At 35.2% G+C, this 14360-nt stretch overlaps 1 protein-coding gene across 1 annotated transcript; it reads right to left on the bottom strand.

The window, feature by feature from the left end:
* Positions 1–669: 669 nt before the first annotated feature.
* On the bottom strand, positions 670–13645 carry NAE1 (NEDD8 activating enzyme E1 subunit 1). The gene is given in 19 exon segments (XM_010072481.1): positions 670–779; positions 1823–1872; positions 1948–2062; positions 2483–2575; positions 3553–3639; positions 4644–4683; positions 5102–5177; positions 6662–6795; positions 6884–6943; positions 8224–8315; positions 9440–9503; positions 9750–9812; positions 10400–10509; positions 10863–10972; positions 11427–11506; positions 11803–11874; positions 12479–12509; positions 13443–13507; positions 13598–13645. Coding segments are annotated over 19 exon segments (1500 nt in total).
* Between the last annotated feature and the right edge of the window lie 715 nt (positions 13646–14360).

Raw genomic sequence — 14360 nt, 5'->3', positions numbered from 1 at the left:
GCACCCGGAGATCCCTTTTCATCTCCTCCCAGCGCTACCCCAACCTTAGGCTGGGGGACACCACCCGGGTTTCAGTGCAGTCGGTTTGCATGCTCTGCGTTTGGGAACACACCGCCACAAAACGCCCTCCCTTGACCTGTGCCAGACGGGGGTGCACGTAAAAGATCCTTTTCCACCATTACCACAGCTGAAAGAGCCAGGCTGTCAGGTACCCATCCCTTTCCCTAGGGCCCTGAACTCAGTAGAAGGTGTTACAGCTTTCCCCAGCTCCTTGCACAGTTACATCCACACACCCCCCAAGCGACACTGGCCTTCTTCAGCCTTCTGCGAGTCCTCCTCTCTCAATCTGGTGAGCAGCTTTCGTGAAAAAACCGGAGCTTTGCTGCAAACCAGGTACGCCCATCTGTAAATGCAACTTACCCTGCCAAAGGACTGCTGCTGCTTTTTGATTTCAAAGCTGAATCACAAAATTCCAGATTAAAAAAAAAATTCCAAGATTTAGTATGATTTTATTTGTCCTCAGGAAAAAAAAAAAAAAGATAAAACCATTACAAATAAAGGAACTTTAATGCGCAGTTAACACAGAACAGTCCAGGCGGTGGCAGAACACCAGGGTATTTACAGAACACAGCAGCAGCGCCTGATGGCAACAAATATGAGATCATTATCCTAGAGCTGGAAAGTCGCTGAAGTCTGTGACATTCCACTGTAAATATAGGTGTTATTAAAAATTACAAACTGCCCCGTAATGACTTTGATAACCTCCTGTGCAGCAGCTCCTGTAAAAGAAAAAAAAAAAGGCAAACCAGAAGGTAGTTAGCAGGTCATATTTAAAAAATGTTAAAACAATGTTATTTATCTAGAACTCACTACACTGGAATTATTTCGGAAGCACCTGATAGAACTCCTAGGAGAAAAAATGCCTTTCAGTACTTCCCAGTATAAAAGAGGCTCAGAAAGCTGTTACTTAAGCTGTTATTGCTGCTTTACATACACTTTGCTATATATACTTTCTCTCTCCAGGTATGCACACACAAAGATGTGTGAGCAGACAGACCCATGTGATTTGTGACCTCTCTAAATGAAATTGAGAAGCTGAATAAAAAAAAATCATGTACAGGTAAACTGTAAAATAAATTGAAGGGTCATTTCACTATGATCCCTTTGTGTTCTGTAGTATGAAACACTAATTTCTTCAGACTTTATCTTTTACATATTTTTCTAAAGTGCTGCACATACAAAGTTTCATTCAATCAGAAAAAAATTCATACATCCATGGAGTATTTAATATATATAAGAAGATAAGTTAACTGATATATCAATTTTGAGCATCTATTAAAACATTTGGTTTTGATAATACCTGCAGGTCAAATTAAGGTAAGCAATTATGGTGATTTTTTAATATATATTATATATAATTAAGGTAATTTATATTTTAAGCATCTATTAAATAAGTGTATTGTGTTAAAGGGAGATGTGTACTGTTAATTTTAATATTACTACAATTATTCTTTTCCTTTTTTTAAATTTAAACTCAAAGGCTCTTTCAACCATGTTATTTTTAAGCACCTTTTTAAACTACTAGAATCAATACACCAAGATTACTTTTCAAGTTTAGTTGGTTTCTTTTACTGACTTTACACCCTTGCTGTGTCCACTTTTTCTGTACACTACAGAAGGTCACATTCGGAGAATGAAGGGGGAAGGTTTTGTTTTAATACTATCTTTGACTGCAGTCTGTGATTACAATCTTTGCTCAAACAATGCAAAGTAATTGAAACAGTGGAGATTCTGGACCTTAGAAATAAAGTGACAATCTTACCTCCCATGAAAGCAGCAATGGCATGCGGCTCAGCAGCTCCATAGCGACAACTGGACAGCAAAGGAACAGTTAGTATTTTCAGGTCAGTTTTATTGACAAAGTGACACTTAAGATATAATACTTACAACTCATGGACATAGTCATCTTTCACCACTACAGACAACCCATGTTCTTGTAAGAAACCAGTAAGGCATGATTTTAGTTTTCCAATATCATCTTCTACCTGGAAGTTGTAGACACCTGGAAAATAAGTTAACTGTTTCATCACAGTTCATCACCATTCAAAGGTAATGGGGTTTAAATGGCAGCACAAGTACTTTATTATTATGAAAAGTTTCTAAGCCAATTAATATATTAAATTATTAATATTAGACTAATAATAATTGAACATTCTGTTGATGCTACTCATGATAATGACAAATCCCTGTATAACTGATTCATAATACAAACAACCCATTTCAGTGGTATCAAGTCAGATAAATTCCTTAAGTTTTCAAAGAGAAAAAATTCTCACTTTAATTTTCACATTCTTAAAAGTTATATTAATATGGAAACAAAACCACAACCTATGCTATATTTGTAGTTTTTAACTAGTATTATAGTAGCTATTGGATCTTTATGTCTTTTGATGACAGTAAATTAACTCTGGTATTAACATACCTGGATATCTACCATGCTGCTTATAAAATTTATCTACAGCCCGTAGCATCAAGTAGAGCACCAGTTCACTGTCTGGGTTATCCATATGGGAAACTGAAAACAGCAAGAGAACTGGTTAGAAAGAAAGGTTTTGAATTACTTGAAATCAAGTATTTCCCATGTGCCTTAACTGTAAAATCTGCAGTAAAAAGAAATCTTAATGAAAACAACGTGCAACTGAGAATCTCAATGCGTAAACAGACACACGATTTTGACTCTACCGTGTATGACAAAACCATATTGTATGTATTTGACATAAACTGTTCAGTGAAGATATTCATGTTTCAACTCTGACAGCTGCTATAACATTAAATGGGATATTCCTTGGTTATAATTTTGGGATTTGAAATGCATGCTTCAGCTATTTAACTGTAATGAATATAATTATAAACCAGGTCTTAAATCCTTTAACATACAGCTCAGTAGTCTAAATACTAACTACTAGTTAAATCACATTGCATATTACCAACAAATTCAAGGAGCTTTCGCTTAAATATTACATGTATGTATGCACAAAATGTATACACATTTTGTCCAAAACAGAGACTTGTATAAGCTTAATTTAAAAAAACTTTGATAAAAAGTATTTCCAGATTTTTAATTTATGCAGGTTCAAAAAATAAAATGCAGTATTAACTACTAGTTTGCTAGCTCAGATACTGAAAAGATAAGCTGCGAGGGGCCAAGACTATTCCTGTATCTTTGGTCAGGTGAAAGCACCTTTCCAGCTCTGTCAGAAATAACTGAGGTACAGAAAAGAGAAGTTTGAAGAAAACAATGTCTTATTAATGTGCTATCAAAAATAAAATCTGCAAGGAAAAGACTGAAACATGCATCAATCTGTAAGGTCATTTTTCAACCTTCAAACATCAAATTGAATTCAACATTCTAGACTTAAAAAAAACACACTTCTAGTTAATGCCAAATTATAAAACTATAATGAACTAGAATGTGTAACACACAATTCTTTTTGATCATAAAACCATTTCAAGTTGAAAACACAAAGTATATGCCAAAAAAGGAGTACTTACTGATTTCGTCCTTGTTAAAAGTGTTTAAGCCATATTCTTCAGACAGAGACCTACATCGGACTACTCGGAGAAAAGCTGAGTTGCTGCCTAAGCAGAGGGATCACAAAAGAGAGCATTACCTACTTGAATGTGTCTCCTATTACTAAATCTTTGTAAGTCTGTATCTCTGATGTGTTAAACATGAAAGACTAAAACTTATGATAATTTCATTTAACACTTTTCTGTTTCTTCCGGTAGGTCGCAGTAATGAAATCTATTAAACTACATTTAGGTCTATGATGACAAGTATTTTAGTGAAATCCTTCATGCTTATTTACTTCCAGAATCTAAATTTGTCTGCCATGTTAATGTAATAGCTCACAATGTGTAGCTCTTCTAAAGCTACAATCACAGCCATCAACTTCATGTTTTCCTCTTCTACGCTGCAAATGAACATGAGTACATCGACCGCTGTCTCACATTTTCACAATTAACGTTCTAACAGTACAGCTACGAGTGGGAAAAGGTTCTGCTCCAGTATCATTGCTATGAAACAACCCAATGTGCAGCTACTACCTAGCACTCAAAAATGAGGAACTGTGAGGCTCCCAAAACTCCCAGCAAATTATGTATCAGCGCAGGGGCAGTGTCCTCTTGGCTACGTGCTTACAGGAAAATTTTTCAGTTGCAGGGAGATTTAGCAAGGCTGCTGTGTGGACATGGATACAAATCCAGAAGAGACATAAGCTAAAATGCCCTAACAGTACTGTTACATACAGTACTTTATGTTTTCAGACTAACAGAACTTTACAGAGCCTGCACTCTGAAATCAGTATCACAGAATGGGCAAGAGTGATTAAGTACTAACCACAGAAAGTAGAGGACATTTGCTACCTGTTGTCTGGACCTGAAAAAATATCATATCTTTAAAAGCCAACCTTTATAGACTCACTATTGAGAGATGCTGAACATCTGTTACTTCCCACTGAAGACGACAAATGCAACTGCTAAGCACATATTTGAAAAATTAAAATACTGAGCTACTGATTAACCATTCAAAAGTTTTTGATTATTTGATCATAAACACGGCAACAGAATCCAAGCATACTCACAAAGCAATTTTAATTCTCTCTCTGAAATAGATTCAGGTGCCTAAAAGAGAAAATATTACAGTATATAAAACAACCAGAGAATTTAGATTTTTCAGAAATATTCATTGTGAAATAACCAGCCATTCTTGTAAAAAAAAAAATCTTAAATTGTAAATAATATATCTCTGTATGCCCTTTACTTTTATATAACCAAACCAGAAGTGATAAATAAAACAGACCACAGATATTAAAATTCATTAGAACTTCAGGCCTTTTGAGGAGAATGAGGTAATTAAACTTCTCTTCATATTTGTCTCCTGTGACTTATTTTTATACAGAATGTCAGGGTAAAAATATTTGAGGAGAATGAGGTAATTAAACTTCTCTTTTCATATTTGTCTCCTGTGACTTATTTCTATACAGAATGTCAGGGTAAAAATATATCTACCCTGTCAGAATGGCTGTACATTTCTAATTACCTTGCCTAGGGATTGTAACAATTTAGCAGCATGGTCACCCACAGCAGCAATATCCTTCTTTGCTTTTTCACGGTATCTGTTAATAATAAAGTAGTCTTAATAATTACAGCACAAAGCCATCAACTTCACAGTGAAGAGCATTTCTTTTGATTTGTATTACAAAGAGAAAATACAAGCCACACGAATGGAAGTGAGCTACCTCAACGCCGTGAATGCAATTCTTACCTCCCCGTATGACTGTTGGGCATGGCTGAGCTGTTCACTAACTATTTGTCTTAGAAATAGGTTACAATTATAATGAATATTACTACAAACTGACAGAGGAAGAATATTAACTAGTTTCAGAATAAGAGCTATATGTCCTTCATTGGGCTTCCAATACTTCATTAATTTCTGCATTTTAATATTTGTATATTAGCTCTGTTAAGACCTGCGACAATGCAGACATCTCAACAACACAGCACTTGCTTATAGAATTCAGATTTACAAATCTGTGCAAATTCAAGCAATTATGACTTCATGTAGCAAAATAATGATACAAGTTCTTGGTTTTACTGTCATTATACAGAGTAACTTCCATGAAGCAACAGCAATCAATTATTTTAGACATGTAACATGTTTATATTTTTATATCCATCATTTTAATGCTATTTGTCACAGTTCTAAGGAATGCACCTCTAAAATTACAGATTTCATTTTGATTAGTAAATGCTTTTAAGGCACACAATAATTTTTCTAGTAGAGGCTGTGTTTCGGAAATTTATGGGGAAACAAACAATATCTATTAGAAATAATACTTTCCAATTTGAACAATTCAACACTACAATTGTGCAGACAAATTTAAACAAGTCTTCTGCAAGATATTGCTCCATTTTAAAGATAAAAAAAGAGGAAGCAGCAATCAACTGCAAAGAAAATGTGGTAACATTGTAAGAAAGTCCTTTTGGCCCAACAATTTGCGTCCTGTCCATGATGCACAAGAATAGTAAATTCATGCAGAGGATACATGCATTCAAAGATGGCCTTCCTAAAATCGTAATCCACACCGACACTGTTCAGAATTCGCAGTCAATGCCAATTCACACTCTTCCTTATCTACCAGCAATCCCTTCGAAGGGCATTAATTAGATTTAAGCATTTAAATATCTAGGAAAGTAGAATTTCTGTAATCAGGCTTGCATACATACTGAGGAAAAAAAACAAAGGTTGTGTTTAAGGAACAATTTGCTTTGGACAGCAGTAGCTGGGCTATAGGTTCTACTATCTATAGGAAGGGTCTTTACTAGATCTGAAACCAAGAAAAGTGATCACTTGATATCCAGCCTTTGGAAACTGGGATGCACTGAAGGCTTAGGCCCTGATTCCAAACAGCAGATAGCATCTATACAGATGGGAGCAGACAGCCCCAGGCTGCTGTGCTTCCCACACCCCTCCTCACCCCAGTCTCACATACACACTATTTTCTTTTTCTTAATACAGGAATTCATGCACTTAGTGAGCTCTGCAGTCATCACCATTTACTATCATCAGTAACTATTAAAGAAAAAATTGTATACTTACACATTTTGCAATTTGATAAATTTATTGGAGTCTGCTATCATATCAGGAATAGTGCCGCGGACAGGCAAGCTTCCTTGCCCCTCATTTGCCACAAATTCCTTTACAGCTCGAGCCAAAATCCAGAAGGAGGGTGACTGCAAATGCACAAGGAACAGTCATGTACACAGATGTTATTTACAATGTTTTTTCTACATTTATGTCTTACCCTTAATTACTCATTACCTGCTCTGTGAGATTTATGCAGCAATCATCATTAAAAATCTCTTGAATGCATCTTGGAATCTATGAAAAAAAAATTAGTTTGTATTTACTCAACTTTTGATTTCCTGAATTATCCCAACACTCATTACACAGGTGATCCAAACTCTAAGTAACCTCAGAGTTTCATACCAAAATCTCCTCTGAATCTTACACAGTCAGTGCTTCTCAGACATTTCAAACAGTAGCACTGCCTGAGAACAAGGCATATGCTTCTGATCAAGATGAATGTTACAAACAAAATCTCACCTTATTTCCGTCTTCTATAGGGAAGATTTTTAAAAAATTGGTAGCAGCATCAGCAAAAGGTACTACCAGTCCCAGCTGCCCATCCTGCCCGCTAGAGGCAGAGCAGGAAAAAGGCTGGGGAAGTGAAGAGGGGCTGCAAAAGTGAGTGCTTCAGCTCCTTAACTGCTGCAGTTAAGCCCAGCACATAAATGGAAATAAATCACTAATAGCCTGGGACATGGCCTGTAGTGGCTGAGATGTCAGCGCGAAGTTTTATCCACTGCTTTCTCGGGAGATTTAATGTAACTGTCCGAGCAAGGATCAGCACAGATCAAATAAAAATGGAATGTCATCCACAAAGAATCACAGAATGTGCTTTTACCTCATGTAGCTTTCGCAGTTTACCATGGATGAGAGATTAAGGAAATCAGAAGTCAATTCTAAACCATGAGTTACTACTCCAGCACTATTTAAAAACAATGAAAACTTCACTTTTAATGTTTTTAAACTTGATCAGTTTATGAAAGGAATTTCATAACATGTTTCTTCAAGAGAAAAATACTGAATTTCCTGAGTCAAAGGTCCCTTGCAGCACTTCATTTCTATACAGAATAAATACTATTGCAAGCGCGTTCAATACAGCACAATTTACGATTTTGACAAATGCTTTCAGTCTCTCTCCTCAATGTACTTAAATCAGACATCATCCACACCAGTGACTGCTGACTCCTTCTAGCTGTACCAACCACTTTACAGTTTAATCTGTAAAAGGAAATCTGATGAAGTCTAAAACAGGAATACACTGCTAATGAACTCTGGTTGCTGACTCATTCTATACTTGAATTCAAGTCTTCCGGAAGGAAATGCAGCTTCCTCGCATGAGCAAGGAAATAAAAGTGACATCTAGTCTAGGTCTACTTTTCTATGTTATTTCAATTTTAATAATTGTACTAATCCCATTTTATGTAAATATAAATGTTACAAATGGAATTTCTGTCCTGAAACTGCATAATATGTTCTCAAAAAATGAGGTAGTTGAAATTTCTTCCATTTCGTCACACAGAAGTTTATTTTACCTCTGTGGTATTTAATGCCGTGTTCACATTTTTTATAGCTTCTTCAAAGTTTTCCTCATCTTCTGGGGTCCCATTTTCATTCTTTAAGATACCTTAAAGAATCAAAAACACACAGTCCCCTGAATTACATCTCATCATTTAGGTCTTACCAACAGAGAGGACTGGCTTTGGATCTATTTGTGGCATAGCAACTAATCAGCAAAGATTTTAATTACCAGTAAGATGTACTGATAAAACTAACTACATATACATTCTGCATATGATTAATTTTCATGTGATGTTAAATAGAAGTTACTTATCACAAAAATACCAGTTTATTTGTGTGACAAAGAGAGTAAAGTTTCATAATCACTAAATTAATGTAGATGGTGGTAAAAGGCAATTCAACTCTCCTTCCCATCCCCACTCATGTTGTGTTTGGCTTTTTTTGTCAAATTTGGCAAACACTTAAGCACCCACACAGCAAGCCAGACTGAGAAATTACTCCACTAAAAACTTAATTTACCCAAAGGTAATTACTACAGATCAAATCAGTTCCTTAGCCCAACCTGGGGATAGAAATGACAGAACCACTCAGCAATTTGCACATAGGCCAGCTTTAAATGAGGAAATACCAAAAATTCATGTAACGTTTGTATTCTACAATCATTTAAGATAATGTATTTCTAGATCTTAGAGATGCCTCATTAATTTTAGCACTCACAAAAGGTATTAGATTGGAATATCTGCAAAAATGAAGCCTGTTCACATAGTGGTTACAGTGTACTGAGTAGTAGTCTTTCTCTCTCTCTAGACTAGTTGTTTTAGAGCTGCAATGTTTACCAGCAGTTTGGTGGGTCAACCAACCAACCAATTACTTGCAGCTAATAACAATTCCAGTGTCAAAGACCACTTGCTTTCTTCTTTGTCACATTTTCCACGTTAAACATCAACATTTTCTATAGGATTTGTTCTTAAGGCCTCTCCTCTCATCCAAATCAAAACATAGTCTTGATCTTAAACAGCAAACAGTAAGAAACACTGCCAAACTGCATTTATAAGCAAATCTGAGATCTTAAGACCCACCTGTATAAAACAATCATTTAGCAGAAGAATCGTACTGTATATGCCAGCAGATTTCCATAAACTAACCCTGAGAGAACTTCTGATTACTTTTCAGATATTGCTTTATATATCTCTGCCAGTATCAATAAGTGACTCCTAGGACATATATTACCTTGCCGAATCAGCTGTCTGAAGGCTTCTTTTTCTTTGTAACTCTTAGGCAACTGATCACTTTTCTAAATTTAAAAACACAAAAACATTTTGTCTTTAAAATATTCACTACTAACCTCCCTCTGTTCAGACTGCTGAACTCTAGTGTGTCATTGTTCACATACATTCACTTGTATTTCAATTGCTTAATTTTTTTATTATTCCACCTTGTTTTTCTTTGTTACACGCTGACAAAATAATAATCTAGTTTAGAAAAGACATATCCAAAATAATAATAATGAACTGATAACTTATCCAGTTTTGCAATATACCTCGTTGAACCATTTTGCTAGATACTTGGCTACAATCACAATCCATGGAGTGTGGCTATGGTCCTGTAATTGAACAGCAGAAAAATCATTGTCAAGTTGAAAAAAGATAAAAACAGGAGACAAATTAAAAACCCATTTTAAATGTAAACTCCTAACATCCCTTCCACTATTGTAAAAACACAGGACATGTTCCAGATTTTGATTCGGAAATAGCATTCTCTAGCTACTATAAAACAAATTATTAAATTGTTATTCCTTTACTTAAAAGAAGGGTGGCTGAGCCAAGTTTCCCAATATTTTTCCAAAGTGGAACTTACATTATGTACAAACACCAACACCGCAAAGCTCTGCAGCAGTAGGTTATCATAACAATTTAAAAAAGGCAGCGGGGGGTGTCAATCTAACAAGAGATCAAGCTGTCCAAGAATATTCCTTACTTCTCAAGACCCATACTTGCTTAAGATTTAAATACAGATTGTAACATTTTGGGGTGGAGGCCAAAAATAGTACCTTGTGACTGATTCTACAGTTGCCTCTGCTCAGATGAGATTCAGCACCAAAAAAAGTCCTCTGTCAAGAGTCATTTCCATAGAGTCCCTGTTCTATCTCTGCATCTGTCTTAGAGCACATAGTGCAAACCACATACCAACCTTCTTGTCCATATGATCCAAGTCATAAGATTGGATGTGTTCCCTCAGTTCTGGAAATGGTTTGTCCAGTCGCAGATCTTCTAATGCATTGTCAGGATGAGATTCAACAACTGTGAACAAAATTATACAACACATTTCACAGTTTCATGTCCAGCCTTCAAAACAGAGCTATACATCACATGCAGTGCACCACATGCTCAACTAACTGCTTAATTCTCAAAGCAAGTGTTTTGTGTAAGTTATCTTTAACGTCAGGATAATCTCCAGTTCTACTATTTGCTGTAGTCCATAATGTCTATGCATTCCTCACAGAATGCTCCTGGTGACAAAATTCAAACCATCTAAGACTTAACAAATAGTAAATGCATCACAAGATAAAGATTAAAAAAAAAATCCAAGTGAGATTACATATTGAAGATTTAAGCCTTTCAGAAAAGTCTTTTAACTCAGAAAACCCTCTAACCTGTATGTTCTTTAATGACAATTCTCATATAACCAACCAGTCCATAAGTCCTGCAGACCAGCAGAGGAACGTTGGAATTCCAAAGATGTTCAGCCAAGCGCAGCAACGTACTGTAAGGAAAAACACTTTTTTTTCAGATATATGAGTGGACAACAGTCAATTATAAAGTTAACTCTTGCACAAGTCATTTGTGAAAGGGTAGTTTTCTATGAGAGAACTCTAATATTACCATGATTCTAAGCACGTATAAGGTGATTAATTTTCATCATGAATTTACACTAGGTTAGAAATATATTTATGCATTAGTTTACTTATATTTAACTCTATCCTCCCAAATGCTCCAGGTATCAGTTAAACAAAAAACTTCAATTGATTCAAAAAGATTTTGAACTATGTAGTAACATATAAAAAGGTCCACAGAAAAATGCCATAATTTACTGTAACCTTCCTTCACAATGACAAAGTTCTGTTTTGCCTAAGTTTTCCTGGAAGAATATGCCTGCCATTGAAACCTGCTTTTACAACTGAATGAAAACAAACAAACAACTTTAGATGATTCTTTACCTTTCTGGTAGTTGCGTTGCAACCACCAAGTTAAACCGATTAAAAAAGGAAGGGTCATTGTCTAGAAGTTTTTCTGGACTCTAAACAGTAGGAAAAACAAATATGTCAGGAAAGATTGAAAATTTCTGAATACACAACAAGTCTGTTAAACATTCAATGTAAAGTGTTAAGTGTTAAGCTATAAAATTATGATCAAGTTATAAAACAATGTTTAAAACACACAAATTGGACTTCTTGTAAATAAGATCTTCCTCAAATGTTGTTTTATCATGAAGCTACTTAATCTGCCACATTATAAAGACAACACATAGCTATTATCTCATACTTTTTTCACATTGTATAACAAGAAACGTACAACTAATTCAGGAAAACAAACCTCTTCAACAAAGTTTCCAGAAACGTCATTATTCAACTCTTGCAAGAGCTCAGTGGCGCTCTGGGCACGATTCTGTTTCAAAACAATCAAAATGTATACCCTCTTGAAACGTATCTCATATAGTGTATCAGTACTACATATGCTACATGCTTTTAAAAAAAAAAAAAAAAAGGAAAAAAAAAGACTTCATAAACTAGGCCTTCTTATTCCAAGCCTTGCTTATCTGAATAAAAAAATAAATCCCTTAACAGCAGGCACTTGCTTGAGACCATTTTTAGTAATATTTTAAAACCAAGAATTATGTGACAGCTATTTATTAATTTCTAGGAGTTACCTATGCCTTTTGTACTCTCACGTTTTTTTGTGGTTTTCTCCTCTACCCACCCCTCTAACTCGTAGCTTTACTCCTTCAACCACAATTCTCTTCCACCTTATCTTCCAAAGATTTTCTTAGCCATAACCTGTTCATTTTTTCCATTCAATCTTGCCAGAATTGACCTTATCTTCTCATTTATAAGCAACTAAAAAAATAAGCACAGGGAATTTTGTCAAATAATAAATAGATTTTAACCTAAACATACATGCTTGTAGCACTACTCATAATGCTACATTTGAGTATTTACTCTACACTTTCATGCTTTCAATACACTTAAAGTGACAGGTGTTATCTCCTTACCTGACCAATATGGCTTTTTTGTAGAAAGAAGCTGAAAAGGAGACAAGAAGAAATTACATGTGAAGTTTTATTTTTGAAGAAAAACAACATTAAAGCTACATTTTGTAATGCAGCACGTTGCTGACTCTCATACACAACAAACCAAGTTCCCTCTTAAATCTGCTTTTCTTCTCACCACCACTGTTACATCTTCCTCATGATCAGTTTCTTAAGGAAACATGCCAATGCCTGAGAGACAAATCTGATAAATAAGACATGCCAAATTCCTCTAAAAACCAGGACCACACTACAGATTATTTTTCACTAGGGTAACTAAAGACCCATGAGTACTCATTTCTTCATGTAATGGAATATCCTTCCCCCTCATATAACCCCTCTAAATAGAAAGATACTTCTAGGTATGTCCTGGGTTAAGGTATCTACCTAAACCATAAGAGAGGGTGATCTAGATTTAGTAAACAAATTATTTTTTATAGGATCTGTAAAGTTTATTATCTTTTCCCCAGCTGCACACAGTCTTTCAAAGCCATGAAAGCTCACAAATTGCTATCACAATGATAAACTAATGAAAAGTATTTTCATCATCAAAATTACAGAAAATACGTTTAGCCATGCTGAAACACAAGCAAACCTTTCATTGTAATGCAAGTTACATTGTAAACAAGTTATTTTAAAGTATTTTTATACTGAGTAGACCACTGTCTTTATAAACTTGATGTGTGAAGCAAAGACCTGTAAGATACAAAAACTAAAAAAACCTATGTAAAATCTAGCAGCTAATATCCAAGTGATCATGCACACTGTATATGTCACAAACATCCAAAACAACAAAAGGCTTGGAAAAAAAAAGAAAGACGCTTTTAAAATTATTAAGAATTTTACAGAATTTCTTAACAAGTAGAGAGGTGGAACCACTTAAGAAACCCTGTTACTTCTCAGTTTGTACCGGAAACTAGTAACAAACCTACTTATTTCCCACATCTTCTCCAGAGACCTGATTCCCGTCGACAATTGTAAATGAACCAATACCTTGGGGGAAAAAAAATTACTATGAATAACTAGGCATTATGAAATTATCAGATAGATTACCAAGAAAATACAGAAGAGATATCCACCTACCTGGTAGCACTAAGTTTTTGAGTATTTCGGTTCCCGTTGCTGTTGCATTTATCACACAAACATGGGCAGATTCTAAAGCTTCTTGTCCATGGTCACCCCACAATCTATATTGGGATGGAAAGGGTAATATTCTGAAGTTATTTCATTTCAGATTATAAAGCCAATATAAAGAAATTTTTAAAAAATTAAACAATCACTATTGGAGGCTAGCATACTTCTTTCCATTCACTGTTCAGAGGGGCTAAATAGCACTATCCAAAACAAGCTTTCCTTAAGAAAACTTACAGTGACAAACTTGCAACTTTCTAAAGAACTTACTTTTTACAGACCTTTCATTTTCTCCATCTTCGTACTCTACAGCATATGAATGCACACAGCTTTTCCTGTTACAGTGTATTTAACATTTTTTTTTTTAAATGAGTAGAGGTCAAAACACTCCTCACGAAAATTTTGTCTGAAAACCGAATGTTCTTTTCTATAAGTTTTATTCCAAATATAGTTTTTTATATAGTTTACATATACAAGACACCGAAGCATACACGCAGACAGAAATCACTATTGATAGGTTTGGTACTGTATTTAAGACATCTGTAAAATAATATTTAGGCTGAAATCGGGACTTGACGGTCAGTCTCGAACGCCCCACTGACTTCACACGGGCAGGGATTTTACTCTTTTTGTCCACAGAGAAGAACGTTATTGAAGAGACACAGCAAAGCGTCGTAACTACTACTGACACTTTCCAGTGTAGGCAAGCCCGTGA

The sequence above is a fragment of the Pterocles gutturalis genome, unplaced genomic scaffold (genome assembly GCF_000699245.1).
Source record: "Pterocles gutturalis isolate BGI_N339 unplaced genomic scaffold, ASM69924v1 scaffold11927, whole genome shotgun sequence".
Taxonomy (NCBI): domain Eukaryota; kingdom Metazoa; phylum Chordata; class Aves; order Pterocliformes; family Pteroclidae; genus Pterocles; species Pterocles gutturalis.
The sequence above is the reverse complement of the archived record's forward strand: the minus strand, read 5'-3'. Positions and strand labels throughout refer to the sequence as shown.